Source organism: Opisthocomus hoazin, chromosome 3 (genome assembly GCF_030867145.1).
Source record: "Opisthocomus hoazin isolate bOpiHoa1 chromosome 3, bOpiHoa1.hap1, whole genome shotgun sequence".
Lineage (NCBI taxonomy): Eukaryota > Metazoa > Chordata > Aves > Opisthocomiformes > Opisthocomidae > Opisthocomus > Opisthocomus hoazin.
In genome coordinates this window covers 67,635,527-67,651,004 of record NC_134416.1, presented here as the reverse complement: position 1 = coordinate 67,651,004, position 15,478 = coordinate 67,635,527, and the positions used below count along the sequence as shown (strand labels likewise).

Genomic DNA, 15,478 nt, shown 5'->3' with positions numbered 1-15,478 from the left:
GCGGGCTCCCCCCCGCGCCCGCCGCTGGGAGCGGCCCCCGGCGGGGTCACCTCGGCCGCCCGCCGCGGCGCGCCCGGCCGTTAAACGGTGCGCTTGTTACAGCTGTTTTATTTTTCCAAATTTGTTTTGTGATCTTACGCGCACACGCGTACAAGCGACGCAGCTGACGCCTCCGCGAACGGAGACCCGTGAAGACCGTGCTGCGGCTTCCCGGGGAACGGGCGCACCGGCGCGGAGCTCGCTGCGGGGTCCGGGGATTGGCGGGGAGCTGGCGGGACCCCGGTCGGGGGGGGTGGTGGTGTCCCCGTCGGGGGCTCACGGCCGGAGTCACTGCGGCCCCCGGTGCGTCACCGCTTTCCGCGTGCGCCGCACCGCGCCGCTTGGGAGCCCGGATCCGCCCTCTTGACGCGGCTCCGCCCCGCTGCTCTCGTCGGGGGACGGGGACTCCCGCGGGCAGCCACGGCGCGGCCCCGCGGCGCGTTCCCGCCCGCTTCCCCGGGGCCGCGCTCCCGGGCCCCGCCCCGCCGCCTCACGTGGGAGACGGCGGCAGCGCCCCCCTCCTGCGCCCGGTGCGAAGCCGGCCATGGCGACGGGCCGCGGCAGGGCCCTGAGGCGGTACGGCCGCGGCCTGGCGGCTCCCCCTGCTGCCGCCGAGCTCGGGCCGCCGCGGCCTCTGACCCCCGCTGCGGTCCTCGCCGCCGGGCCCAGGTAACGGTCTCGCTGCCCGGTCTGAGGAGAGGGCGTCGAGCAGGGAGCGGTGCTCTGCCGCCCCGGAGCTCTCGCCGTGCCCGCGGGGTGCGGTGTGTGCTTCTCCCTTGGGCAGCGCCTTCCCCCCCCCTCAGGGCGCTGGGTTCCGGCGCTGGGGCCCGCTCGCTCGGCGGAAGGCCCGGGGGTAGCGCCCCGTGTTCTTCCTGAGTGGTGGGGCTGAAACCCGGGTACGCGCTGGAGCTCGGAGGAGGTAGCGTGGTCGGCGGTGGCCTGACCACAGAGTGCGAGCTGGCTTAGTGGCTAGTTAAGCGTGTTCAAGGTAGTTGTGCCTTTGTAATAAATGGGAGGGTTTCACCATGGAAGGTGCGGCTAGCTTCATTCTCATGGTACGGGCTGAACGTACAGAAGCACCAGTCTTGGAGCTGGGGAAGTAAGTTTTTCTGCTAACCCGTCTATACAACCTTGGGTTTCATAGCGTTTCATTCCCCCTGGTTTTTGTAACCTGTAAATGGAAGGGATAATACCCACTTTTTTTTAAGGACTTTGGAATTGTTAGCTGAGGAAAAAAAATACAGGTGTCAAAACATTACTGTCTGTTTTGTTTATCCCCAGGTGCGCTTTAACATTTGGAGGAGATAGGTTTTGTCACTACCTACAAGTTTCTATACATTATTTGAAATATATTTGTTCCCTGACCAGCAAAAACTCAAATAGTCGTGTTGCAAGTACTGCAGGGAATGAAAGTGAAAATACTGGTACAGAACCGAGTGCCATAAATTGAAAGCTAATGAAATAGCAATTGAGGCTGTTGTGCCTCTAAGCAAGAGAAATCTCAGTTGTTACTAGAAGCCTCTCAAGAGGGGGAGGAACAGCTGTCATAGATTTTTAACTTGAGCAGCCAAGCTTTGTCAATGCAGTGTAAAAGCATTTTGTTAATACTAATTTCAAATCTGAGCACACACAATACTTGAAAGAAACAGTTTATGCAATGAATTTTCTGTTTTTTCTAAATCCTTTGAGGAGGATATTTTTTATTCTGGAAGGTGAAAAAATTCAGTACTTTTTTTGAAAGGAAGCTGACAAAAGTGGTGCATATTATGTTGAAGTTTTCAAGATGTGTAGGCAACTTTTCTCTTACCTCAGAAATTCCTTCCTGGGGTGAAGAAGAGAGGGATGCAAGGAGTAGTTAAAAATGAGAGCAAGGAGGAGTGAGTGCAAGGCGGTGCAGGTTATGCTTGTACCAAGTAGAGTGTGTTGCAAAATCCAGGACCCGGCTCCTGATCTGAATTACTCCTGTACCTATGCGGACTCCAGGTGTGTCACTGCAGCGTGTGCCCAAACTGGGTGTTTTCGTGCTTTCTGCATAGTTACAGGGCAGAACAGCCTGGAACGTGCTGCCCAGAAGGATACAGAAGTGGTAGTTCTGCTGCTGTTGAACACAACTTGAGTCTCTAAATCCCTTTAGTGGCTTTTGAAAAATGGAATTACAGCCTCGTCTCATGAACTAACTGTACTTCTTGATAATAATACAGAAGTAAAATATTTGCTTGACCTTCAGGGTGTGTTTGATATACAGTTACTTCTTTGTAGTTGTTAATTTTGTTAGTCTGCCAGTGATTGGCACCAAGCTGAAATGTGCATGTCTTTTTGTATTGTGCTTATAACAATTCCTACCAAAAGTTCATGGATTTTTTTTTTTTTTGCATAGCACAGTTGACAGTGTAAGGCAGAATTGTTCTTTTCTCCCAATTTTAATTTTTCTTTGAGCATAAAGCAATCATAAATCAAGAACAATGTGCATTAGATGTATATGGTACCGATGTACTTCAAATTTGCTTTTTTGCCTCTTTCCCCACGTTGATTGGTTGCTTAGAAATCCATAGTTGGACTGACCAGGCATTGGAAAGTCAGCTGGCAGTACAAACCATCACTAACAGAGTGTATGGGGAGCTCTGCCTCCTTGGTGGCATCAGTGGGTATGAAGTGTAAGGAGCTGATTAAGACTGAAACTCCATCTGGATATTTCTATGTGGTTTAGTGATAGTATTTGTAATTACAGCTTACAAAGTTCTTACCACAAGAAAACTTGGAAAAAAAGTGTGGCCACTTGGATTGTAGGAATTTGTGTTAGAAATGTGCAAAGTTGCTTTCTTTAGTAAAAGAAAGTAATTTCTCTCTGAATTGTTACGCATTATTGAGCAATAAAAACATTGATACCCATCTTGCCTGTTGAACTTGTCTTGCAGGATTATTTTAGCAGGGGAAAATCTGAAGTGAAACTAGAACTTTGTTTCAAATATGATGCTGTTGCATAGTCGAGGGAATTCTTTTTGAGCCTTGTCAGGTTTTGAGAAAGTTTCGAGGTATTGTTTTATTTAGTATCTTTTAGTAGCTTAGCAAAGTTGGATGGCTCAAAAACATCTCTGGAGTTTGACTTTACTGCAGGGGTCTGTCTGGAGCTTGATTATTCGAACTGATGTGGTTGTGTGGCTCTGTTGCCTTCTGACTGCTGTGAGAGGTTAATCATAGGAGAGGCACCTGTGAGTTTAAATCTGACATCCTCGTGATGTCAGGTGTTTTAACGTAGTGATAATTGTTCAAATTTTCGAGCTGATAATGAGTTACCAAGTGATGTATTCCATGACTCCTGTCAGTTGAGACATGGTGTCTGGGTGTGCACACTCTGCATGTTTCTTCATTTTCTGATGATGTGGCTCCTAACAGCTTTTCCTTTTTAGAAATAGGTCAAGGACCTTTGCTGCCAGTCCTGGGGAATGTTCTGAAACTGTAAATGCTGGAATTAAAAGTCTGTATTTGACACCTTCCATGAAACCAAAACCTAGTTTGTGCCTTGAGAGGTGAGTATGTCTTTAGGAGTAAGAGCGCACACCGTAAGCCATCTTTTGACTGCTTACAGTTACTATATTCATACCTTGGATATTTCCATGTCAGATGTTCTGAGTTGAAAAGAAAAGATTGCTTTCCTGGCCTACTTTGTGATCCTGCGTTGACGTTCTAATGTTTTCAAGCGTCATTTTCTTTCACCTCCTTTTCTAAGTACATTTGAAGTATGTGCATTTTCCAAGTCATATAAAGCCTTCAGGAGCTCTTTTGCAAATCATGGGCTGTGATGTTCCTTGAGAATAAAAATTGCTACTGTATTACATGAATAAAAGCCAGTTTGGAATTAGAATTCTGATACTCTCTTGATGCTTGTTGCTTTATATAGAGAGGCTTAGGGTGGTGGAGTGGGATGAAGGGGAAGGAATAAAGTGGCTGCTGCATATTCACTGCAAGGTAAATGTTTCCCACACTATTTGACAGTGAAAGGGCACTTTCAATGTAATCGTGAGGTTTTTTTTTTCCCAAATTGGTTATGTTGCTACAAAAAAAAAAAAATCTAAGAATATGTTACATTAAAGATTAATTTTCTTTGCTTTATACATTTTGTAGCTTCCTGTGTAGTCATTTATTTGTTTTCTGTTGGATGGCTGGTTCAGTCACTTATGCTGTTAGTTTGGTGTGAAAGACAAGAGGAAAAAGAAAAAAAAAAATTCCTTTCCGTCAGCTTCCTTCAAAGAAAAAATAATATAGTTTTGAAAACTGCTGCTGAGAATTCTAGATCAAGCATATTAGCTAATTTGCAGCTTTTTAAAGGATCACTTCTAAATTCTCTCTGGAATAAATGTGCTCACTGCTTTGGGATTAGAGTTATTTCACATAATAACTGCACGTTTTGGCACGGTTGCCTCAGTGCAACTAAGGCTCTGAGTTTTAAAACAAAACTTGGAGTACTGGCATTATTATCACTCTGTGCTTGAAAGCTATATGCCTCTGGAATGAAATACTATAAATCAACAAGTATTGTAAATGACACAGTAGTAAATCGACAAGAGACACAGCTGAGGTGTTGACTTTCACAGCAGCTTGTATTTTCAGTGGTGATTTTGATGTTACCATAGTATCTTGCTCCAAGAAGTTATACTATAAAATACATCTTTTTTTAAACTCTGTGCAGTTACCAGATATTACTCAGATGGTATGTGGCATCTGTCTGTTAATACAGAAATCACGGTGGCTCATGTCCAGGTTATGTTGTGCTTATTATACTTAGGCTGGCACCTGCATTTCAGGCAGCCTGACAGGTGCACAGAAACGTTAATGTTCTCGAGAATACAACGCAGGTCTTACTTTGAAGTTCACATCTTTCTGTTGACATAAATGAAAACTGTATGAGACCCCTGAGCAGAGGTGGTTTGAAGTTTTTGATGAGGTGGAGCATGATCTCACTGTTTGACTAGGAGATTTCTGTCCTGGTACATCCTGAGACCTGACACCAGTCAGGAGGAGAGTGAGTATATGCGGTTCTGGAAAACGCTGGTGGTTATGGATTAAGTGTGAAAATCGTGGTACAAGGAGTAAGAAACTGAAGTTGAATGAGATTCTTAACCTTAACCCCGTTTGGCATGAAACTAATACTAATGAAAATCCAAGCCCATACCTTTTCACATAATTACGCTGTGCCGCTTGAATAGGTTGTGGTGAATGGTTTTAAGCAAATGTTTGAGATCAGAGGGACAAATCAGAACCCAAACTCTGCAAATCAGCTCTTCAGGTGAGTTTTGATTTGTGTATTTACAAGCTAGTAGTTTCAGTCTCCTTTGTTTTGCTCTGATTTGGGATTAAAATTCTTTGCCGTTGTGATTACTGGAGTTTGCAGGCAAGTCTAATGGTATTTCTCTTGTTTTCCAGCATGCCATCAGAAATGCTGGTGAATATACTTTCCTATTTGGATGCTGTGTCCCTGTTGTGTGTTGGTTGTGTGAATAAGCGCTTCTATCACCTGGCCAATGACAAGTAAGGAGGAGGGAAGGATAAGTGCTAATCTTAATCGTGCAGCAGTTGAGTTTACTTGAGTTATGTGCCTTTCTAATTCCATTTCACTGATGCCAGAGCACTGATGCATGTACCTACTGGCAATTACTCTGCTCAAAATATACTGCATAGCTCACAGTACAATGTGTTGTATGGAGTTCTGGCTGTGCAAGCCCTGTTAAATTTAATGGGAGTTATGAGGCGAAAACTAAACACAGTGTTTTGAAATGTTGCTATTAGCATTTATTTTGTTGTAAAATTTGCATACGTTTGTTTTTATTCACATGCACCTGCACAGGCTTTTTGGTTCAGGCAGTCCTCAGTGGTGTGTAGCCAGTAGCTTTGTAGAATTGTCATAGCTTTCATCACTTTGAAGCCCTACTTACCTAGCTCTTTCATCAAGGTTTTGCAGAGGCTTTGATTTAGTTAAGTGATTCGCTAGTGGGTTTTATCTGTTGCTCTTTCTGTCAGACTTTGGTGACTTCTAAATGGAAACAAAAGGGGCAAAGGTAAGTGCTGACATGTTTTTTTCTAAGCAACTGCTTATGCAGAGGTCACAAATTGGTCCTACCAGTATCGTGATAACTTTGTGAAAGGATCGAGAAGAGAGACCTTGGTTGGTATGTGATAATTACGACATCTGGGTATATTTTTTCTTCTAGAATTCTGCTACATTAGTGTTGTTTAAATGAGAAAATATCTTCCTATATAGGTAGTTGCTGCACCTGATATTCATGCATTTCTCACTTACTTGCCAAAACTTGTACAGTGAATTGGTTAACATTGGCATTGACACCTTAAGAACTGATGAATTTAAAGGGAGGGCCATAAGCCAGATTTATTTGTTTGAGGCTGTCAGGAGGTGCACATAGATAAAAATTGCATACTTGACACAGGTTATATATCTTAATGTGCATTTTCCACTTCAGGATAGTAAGGTAGGATAAAATCATTGTGGCTGTTCGAGGGAAGCAGATTCATCTGTTTCCATCTCAACAATGTCTGTTTCCATTTTCTAATCTCAACAGAGATTACTGTATGTGCACAGATGGGATCTGAGGAGGAGATATTTCCCTTATCTAGGAGACAGACTGGTTCAGTGGGACCGGGTCACTTCTTCCCACTGGATTTGTATGGACCTTCTTCAGTCCCTGAATATTTTGGTGAATTAACAGAAGTTTTAATTGAAGCCCCTGCATATCTCTGTGACAAATCTGATCTTGCTTTTTAGACAGAGTATCTTTTTGAGGATATTTTTGCTGTCCTGGAGGTGCAGGATGCTGTTCTTGATGCAACAGGATTGTCAGTCTTTCATTGTGATGGATCTGTGCTGCCTAATACAGTGCTTCGTCTTTGGACTCTTCAGATAAAGTCTGTGCTTTAACAGTTCCTTGGCACTCGTGTCTTCATTGTAACTATTGAAGACAAGCAAATGTTTTGGACCCCTCTTTCTGCACCCTTCTTGCCCCAGCACACGGTATTATTCCAGCCTTCCTGTCATGCAGTGTGGGAAGCTCACATAGATGGTCAGTCTGAAGGCCTGAGGGTTTTGATCACCAGCAGAAAGTGCTTGGATAAGAGGAATTGAGAAGCCAGAGCACAGGGGAGGATCTTTTTGCCATTTTGGTCAGGTGATGACTGACAGTGGTGCGTGTCTGATTCTGGCGTTTGAGTTAGCAATGAGAGGTTGAGTTGGCTTGATGTAACAATGTCCAGTAAGAGGCCTTGAGATGAATATTATACTTAACGCTTTGAGGCAAAAGTGGCACATACTCCGCTGTGAAAGAGGCAAATTCATGCTTCTCTTTTGGATGCTTTTTTGATTTGTCTGCCCTGATTTCTTCAGAAGTTGAGGATGAAGGGACAGTGAAAACTCCTTAAACACTTATGACTCCTAGTCACCATTTTTTTTTCTCCTCTGCCTCCCTGCCCCGACTGAATTTTTGAGCTTCTAGAACTGATTTCTCAGCTGCTTGCACAATGCTGTTTTGGGAAAGGAAAAAGCAATATGTAATTGAGAGTGAGGAGAAGGGTGTTAGGTATTGGTGGCAAGTCTGTCTTCATTCAACTTCCATTTGTCAGAAACTGTGCCTTCAACATGCAAGAAATGTCTACTACTAAAACCTCTCTTTTCAGCATCATGCAGCCAGATGCTGAGTATCCCTCCCCACAAAAGAGAGGACGTCTGTCTTGGGAAGGGTTTTTCAGTTAACAGCAGAGGGTTATAGGAGGACATCTTACAGGGCTTTTTAGGCTGAATAAGACCAGTTGGGTGATCCACAGCTCAGTTTCCCCTGGTGGTAGTGTGTCAAGGACATCTCGTCTCTGTGTTCGTCATCCCACAGTTCGTAGCTGCTTTGGAGTTAAAAAAGAATTTACTCCATCAGAAATGTTTTATGCTATCTGATAACTGTGTTGTCTTTTCTGGTCTCAAAATTGAAGTACCTTAAATCTTTGTTTTACTATGGAGTGTTCTTCCATGTCTGCCACTCCCCCAGATTTTGGTGAAAGCAAAGTCAGAAGCTCATGTTGACCGTGAACCTCCCATTACCAGTCATAGAAGCTTATGGGCCTGTGCATTTTAAACAGCTTTGACTCACAAAAATGGCAGTGGGAGACTGTACATATATCTGCAGAGCAGCAGGCTGGATTTTTTTTGCAAAATTCCTGAGCATGTTTGCATCAGTAACAAACAGCTTGGCTCTCAGTATAGGGGGACTTATTCTCAGCAGCTGATGAAGTGAGAGTGGTTTTTGGGGGCAGGAGGCAGTGTGGAATGGTTTCAGTCCTTGAATGCTTGGAGGAGGGGAAAAATGCATTGCAAAGCATGTTAGTGTAAGTTTGCCTGGGGATGAGTGAGGACTGGTAAAAGTAATCTTGCTGATAAATGGTAGAGAATTTCTTCTAAGAATTTGTTTTCTCTGCTATTCATTTTCTTTAGTGCAGTTATGTAGACTGTGTGGCTAGCACTTTAAAATTAGCAAACTTACTGGAAACCTTTATTCACAGATTGTTGTTTGAATTCTTGCAACTTCTTGTACTCAATATTCCCTGAATATTGATGTCATTCACATATATATGAGCACATGTTTTTCCTAATAGGAGAGAGGTGAACCCATCATTCCTGTTGCATCCTTCTTTGTTCTATTCAAAAAGACATCTCTGAGCTTTTCAAAAGAGAGTGCAGAAAGGATTGACATGACAGTGGCACCGCCACCAAATGTGGGATTCTAGTTGTCGTTCTCCACCCCACTTTCAACTGGATCTGTATGAGAAACTTGAGGGGTCCAGATTGTCTTTGTTGAGTAAGAGGTAATAAAACACTTCTTCCGCTAACTGATGCTGTGTGTGGAGAATGCATCATTGTCTTAGGGTGGAATTTTAAAAAATAACTGCTTAACCTTTACCAGTTTTCACTTAAGTCACTGAGTATGGCTCTGCTGTCTCTGAGCTTCATCCTGGATCCTGTATTTTCAGGAAGACAGACAAGACTTACCTTTTCTTTGTTTCCTCTCAGATATGTACTGTTTTGTTGTTTTTTGAAAAAATCTGCTTCGATAAGTGTCTGTGAAGGAAGTAGCAGCATAAGGTGAAGGAAGGCTTTTTAAAAACCACGTACCCTAGTGTGCTATTGAGAGGTATAAAGCAATGGGAAGTTCCCAATATCTGATGATCCTACTTGCTCGAGCACTAGTCAAACATTTTCTGTAACATTTGTCTTTTTTTTTTTTTTTTTCCCTTTTTTCTCTGTGGTAGACCAGAAAGTCGTAAGTAGATCTCATTTAGCATGTATAATCCAGAACAAGAAATGTGTTCAGATATTTTGAGATGACCTAGTAAGCCCATGAGAAATGCTGACATCTAGCATCTTTTGGTTCCTGAGCCTTCATGTTTGCACCAGGGAAACTGACCTCATACGAGGTGTTGGAAGGTCAAAATGGTGAAGAGTGTACAACTGTGCCTTTGCATTTTCTGATCTTCTGTAAACTCAGATTTAGCTCAAACCCGTTTTGCTGATAATCTAGGACTTTATATTTTTCTCCTAGCATTGTGTTCAGTGGCAGCTGAGGCATGCATATAAGAATAATTAACTAGTTATTCTCATAATTTATGTGATTTTCATCTTTATTTTTACTTTCAGTGGAATCTGGCTGAAAATCTATTCCAGTTGTTTTCAACCAAAAAGGACAATTTGGACAATGAAGTCTAAACAAAAAGAAGCTGTTTCCTTGGGCTGTACTGCTCTACATGATAGAAAGCCTGGGTACTGGAAGAAAGAATACATCTTCAAACAAATAGCTACTGTCAAAAGTAGAGTAATGCGACTTGTTAAACCTGTAGATCCTTACACAGGTCTTCCATGTAAAAACAAAGAAGCTATGAAGTAAGCAATACCTTGTCACAGAAGATGTTTACTCGAGAGTGATGTGCTAATGGCTTTGGAAATGCTGGGGGCATATGGAAATAGAGCTATAAAATGCGTATCATAATGGGAAGATACAATGATAGCCTATAAATGACCTAGCCTGAGAAACATGTGTAGCAGTTAGTAGAAGTTTAAAAATTCTGTTGGAAGCGTGGTTGAAGTTTTGTCACATTGAGAATCTCTTTTTTTAAAACACCCCTCTCCCCTCTTAATTCCTAAATAACAGAGCCACTGGCTTGAGCTGGATGATTGTTCTGAAGGACAAAAGTGGAAAGGAACATGTAGTGGAGAAGGCAGACCTATCATTTAAGGACACATCTGTTACTGTACTTTGGTCTAGTACAAATTGGCCATGCTTAGACATCCTGTCAACCCTAAAACTCTTTGGAGTTGTGCCATTGCTTCCTGACCAAAGCAGAGCTCCCAGCAAGAATGGGTGAGTTTTAACATAGCATTTTTTGATAGGTTTTTGGTGTAACTGGTTGATAATATGTCTTTAGAAGCTGTCTGACCTTGGTTTGACTTAACAAGTGAATTCTTTCTTAGAAAGTCTCTCTGTAGTATATTTCCAAAGCCTATTTCCTTCTCTTCATTGGTAGAGCTTTTAAGTAAGAAATCGATGTAATCCAGCAAGATATAGCATTCATAAGTTAATCTAGTTACTGACATGAAAGATACAGACCTGTGGGTCCTGCCTTGGAAAGCTGGGTTTAAGGTATAGATACAAATGAGCATGAAACAAACATGTAAATCTAGGAGAATTTAATGTGAGACATTTAGATCAGAACAATTCATCAAATGTTTATGTGGCTACGATCAGGTAATCTGTGTTACTAACTTGGTGTTTGGCTGTGAGTACAATGTAAGTACATGCATATAAAAAACATGTAGTCCACAGCACTATTGTGGGATAGCTGTTGTTTTGTAATTTTAACTGTGTGCAGTATTTTTCTGGCCCTATATTCTGAGAAAAGGTGTTTTAAATTAAAAGTGTGTATTTGAGGTGTGTGTGCATTTGGTTACTGTCAAGGAGTTTTCCGCGTGCCTGTGTCTTACGTGTTGTTTTAGTACATGCAGTATCAGCTACATGCTGCTTACACAAAACTGCTAGCAGAAAGCTCTGAAAAGAGAGAATGGTTGTTCACCTACAAAAACATGTTTCTCAAGTAGAAGCAAAGTATTTGCCTAGAAAAAATCAGCAGAAGCCGTTTGTGTAAAGTCAGCTAAAGAAGTCTGGCAGTCTAATTGTGTGGGAAATGTAGTTATTTTACTAAGATGATGAGTCGTATGTAGAAAATAGTAAAAGAAAACTTGCAGGCAGTTAGTACTATTTATTTCACAGAATTGTAAGTTGTTAGAACTTGCGAATATGCATGAAGGCAATAATTTCACAAATATCAGAATGTTACTCGGAATGTTAAGACTATAAGGAGCCAGTGCAGGGACTTTGTGAACGTCTCTGTATTTATACCAGCCTGATTGCCTTAGAGATGCAGAGGGTTGATGTCCTATTCCTGCCCCTAGTCTTATAGTTCAAGGTAATGTGACAAAGATCCTGTGGGTTGCTGTCTTGCTAGCAGTGTGTAGTGGTAGGTGATATTACTGTGATACTGTTGGGAAATGTGGGAGCAGTTTTTCACATAATAAGAGCCTGTTTGTGAAGGGTTTTAGAAAGAGTTATTTCTCCATTCTGAATAGGTAGCGCAGACTCCACTTTCTGCTCTTTTTTCATGCTTCGTTAGCCAATAAGAACGCCTGTGGAGTATGAACTTTAGTTACAGGCTGTTATGGAGCTAAATCGCTTTAATTACAGACAAATCTAGAAATAATTTTCTAAAAAAGGAAAGCTTTTAATTTATTGTGTGTACATTTTGATCCTTTCCTTGGAATTTTGATTCTGTGGAGGAAGATTTTTATCTTCTTAGTAGCTTGCTTCATACTGGCAAATGTTCAGCGATTCCATCTAGTACCAACATAGTATTAAAAATTATAAAGTATTTCTGTAGCTATTTTGAAGTATTGGGCAAGCATATAATTTTTTCTTCTTCAGTACATTAGGCCATCCTATGGTCCTTGTGTTTCTTTTCCTGTTAGGTGTTGAGATCCTGCTAGTATGCTGTAGTTATTCAGAAGTGAAGTTTGTGGCTGTGCATGCTGAATGCTTTCAAAACCATTTTCATCATGTGCTATTGGTCAGACTTCAGAGTTAAAAATGAAATGAAGCTGAACTTTTACGTAAAGAAGGAGACATAGTCTTGTTGCCACATTCTGTATGTTCTTTTCAAAGACCTCGTCGACGTTCCTTAATTGCTGAATACCATCTTGCTAACCTGACTGAAAGTAGTGCAGCAGTTGGTGCTGATAAGCTTGTCCAGCTCTTCAGTCTGAATCCAGGACTCTTAATAGGACTTTGGAAGGTAAGATAACTTTTTGTTTCAATACTTTGTTATGACTTGGAGAAGCAGATTCTTTTGTCATGTAGTTTGGGATTTTGGAAGTTTTTTTGGGTTTTGGTGTTGGGCTTTTTTCATCTTCCTTTTTTTCTTTAGATTTTGAAGGATCTTGTCTAAACTAACAATGTGAAAATGCAGGCAGGGACAGCTGGTTGATGATTTATTGTAAAGACCTGTCGCGGGAGTACGTATACTTTTAAAAAAATCCACCTCTTAATTAAAAGAACAGTTATATATCATAGTATATTAGATACCATACTGATCTTATTTCTATGTTTGATTGTATTTATTTTGCAGTCTTCATTTGCCAAAGTTTGATATCCTGTAGACATTTTAAATAGCAGGGTTTGAGGAGACAGTTGTTTCTTGCTCTCTCCTCGTCACTCAATGTGATGAATTCCCACAAGGTTACTTTGCTAGTTGTTTCCTTTAATCTGCATCACCAGGTAGTCATATCCTGCTCCAGCAGTAGGAATGCTGTTAATTGTGTCTTTTTTGGGGGTATTTAATTTGAAGTATTAAGTGTCTAAGTTACGGGGTTAGTCTCTGTAGGCTGTGTGTAGAGATGCACGTCTTTAGAGAGCAGTGCAGAGTATCTGTAGTAGACTTCTACTCGAAGGGAGTCTGCATCTTTGCACTGAATGTGCTGGGTCCTGGGGTCTGTCTGAAGTTGCATACGGTTAGGTGCTACAGAAGCCTGTCTCAGGTGTTCTGCTCTTGGACAGAATTCAGCGGTGGCAGTCTTCTCTTCCTCTGCCAGCCATGTTCATGACGTAGACTTACATTGTTCAGCACTGGCAAGGAACTTCCCTCAGGGAGCCTGTGAAGAGTTGCTCTAAGCTGTCTCTCATTTCCAGCTGGAAACTCTTGCTACCTCAAATGTGCACAATCACCAGAGGATTTCTTTAAAACCACAGTAGGAATATTTGTTTCGCCCTTACTTAAAGGTGTCCATTTCCGATAAAACTTGAGACTGGCTGACCTGCGTGAGTCTGTTACGGGTTGTCTCAGTCTATGCAAAGCTCCGATAAGTGAACAACCGTTTCTTTAGTTAATCTTCAGAAGTTGGGTAGATTGGTGTCCCTGTGGTCTTGCTAGTGTGTTACCCTTTCCCATGCTTGGAAAGAGAACTCTTTCAGCACCTGGGAATGGGTCAGTCATAACTAAGTTCCGCAAAGTTGTTAAGCATCGATTGCCTCACTCTAGTATATTTTTCCTGCTTACTTTTCCAAACAGCCATTCTGATTCTCTGTGTGGGCAGAGTAACATTAGGCAGTTAACTGTAGATGGGTGTAATAATCGTAAATGCCACATATCTTGTTTTTTACATGTAGCTTAGCGGCATAACAGAAATTGTTGATGATAGTAGTTTTGACAACCAAGGATAGGTTATGTGGGCCTTCTGGTATTTGGATAAAGACTGAGAGACTGTATGTGATTGATAAATCTCTGTCATATCTTTTGTAGCTGTAATTTTGCACAACAGAAGTACAGGAGTAGCCACTTTTCAGGACAGTAACAGACCAATGGCAGTGAATACTTTTGCTGTTGACTTACGTGTTTGCAAATGTAGGACTTAAAAATGCATTCTTTTTTTTTTTTTTAAAAAAAAAGACCTAAAATCCTAGTATTCTGTGTTCTTGAAGTAAATGGATACCTTCGGCTCTGATTTGTTCTTACATTGAGCTCTGAAGTTTTCTTTGAGCTATAGAGGCCTATAGAAGGTATGTCTTACCGTTTTCCCAGGAGTACGTAATCTGGTGAAGACATCTAGGGTTTTACTTTGAAATTCAATATTTCCTTTGAATAGCTCTGTACTCCTCACTGATGTTAGCCCTCTTTGCAAATAGTTCCTTACATATGAAAATAAGCTTGATGCTTAGGTGTTTGGTAGCTGGGAGTAAGGCCTGTTTGACTCTTTAGGTATCTGGTTTAAAGTGGTAAGTAGAAGCTAGAGAGGTACAATTCATGGATTGCTACTGATAACTTTTGCCCTGGCATAGCTAGTTTCCCTCCCTTTTCCCATAATACAGAAATGCTGTGATCTTTTACATATACTCTGTAGTCTTGTGAAAAGACAGTAGTGGTTATAGGAGTCCAAGTGTTAAAGCAAGCCATTATTAACATTATTACAGTAACTGACAGACTAATAAGCAGAAGCATTTATCTATGAATTTTAATGCTCAGGAAGACCTTGTGAAAAAAAAAATTCCAGATGAAACTACATCTACTTCAATTAACTTTTCAGGAGAAAAATGAAATTGCTTTTGTTATGGCGAGTCTTCATTATCATCAACTTCTTGAGAGAAGCACTTTGGGTTCTGCTACTGTGTAAGTTGTGGTTTCTCCATTGTGGGTATTAAAGATAACATTTTGAATAAAGCTTTGAGTTTTTCAGTTAAAATTGGCTGCTGGTAAGAGGTTTATATTTAGGCAGTAATTAACTATTCTTGTTTAATATAAACAAAGAGCCAGCCTCCAAAGATATCCATATATTTGTCATTGAAGGCTTCCTGCTTTATAATTACAAGCCGCTGATAGACCTGTTTGACATCCGCTACTACTTGGTGGTTCCATACGATGAATGCAAAGGAGGAGAAGTACACATAACTACATGGTTCCTGACTCACTGGGTCTCTGATGGACTTGTCTGGTCCATGTACTTAAAACACAGGAAAGAAGTGGAGGACAACAGTGTTGATGTTGTTTATTTAGATTTATTCAGTTATGGTAACTATGTACAAAGCTGTAGAAGTATTTTCATACTAAAATATTGCCATTGTTATGCTATTAAGAAGAGAATTTAGTCATACAAGTGTACTAGTACTCACCGTACTGAGAATTGAGTATTGCCCATACTTTCTTCCTTTTTGCAAGCAGTCTTTTTATTTCCTCTTCCTGTCTGAAAGACCTAGAAAAGCAGAAGACATTTTAGGAAGTAGAAAAATAATCTTTAAGAGAAAAAAATCTAATAAACTGGTAAGGTGCCTGCATTTATCTTCCAGTCCCATTGAAA

At 41.3% G+C, this 15,478-nt stretch overlaps 1 protein-coding gene across 5 annotated transcripts in view; it reads left to right on the top strand.

The window, feature by feature from the left end:
* The first annotated feature begins 28 nt into the window (after positions 1-28).
* The window catches only part of FBXO15 (F-box protein 15), a 28,598-nt gene continuing 13,148 nt past the window's right edge, over positions 29-15,478 (top strand). For 2 of the 5 annotated variants that reach the window (XM_075416559.1, XM_075416562.1), the window contains exons 1-7: positions 584-708; positions 3,447-3,566; positions 5,461-5,565; positions 9,725-9,967; positions 10,236-10,445; positions 12,297-12,426; positions 14,711-14,793. In XM_075416559.1, the coding sequence (XP_075272674.1) occupies positions 584-708; positions 3,447-3,566; positions 5,461-5,565; positions 9,725-9,967; positions 10,236-10,445; positions 12,297-12,426; positions 14,711-14,793 (1,016 nt within the window). Of the gene's footprint in view, positions 88-583; positions 709-839; positions 1,139-3,446; positions 3,567-5,460; positions 5,566-9,724; positions 9,968-10,235; positions 10,446-12,296; positions 12,427-14,710; positions 14,794-15,478 lie in introns of those variants that run through there. The other 3 variants (XM_075416563.1, XM_075416560.1, XM_075416561.1) reach the window with 3 other exon arrangements.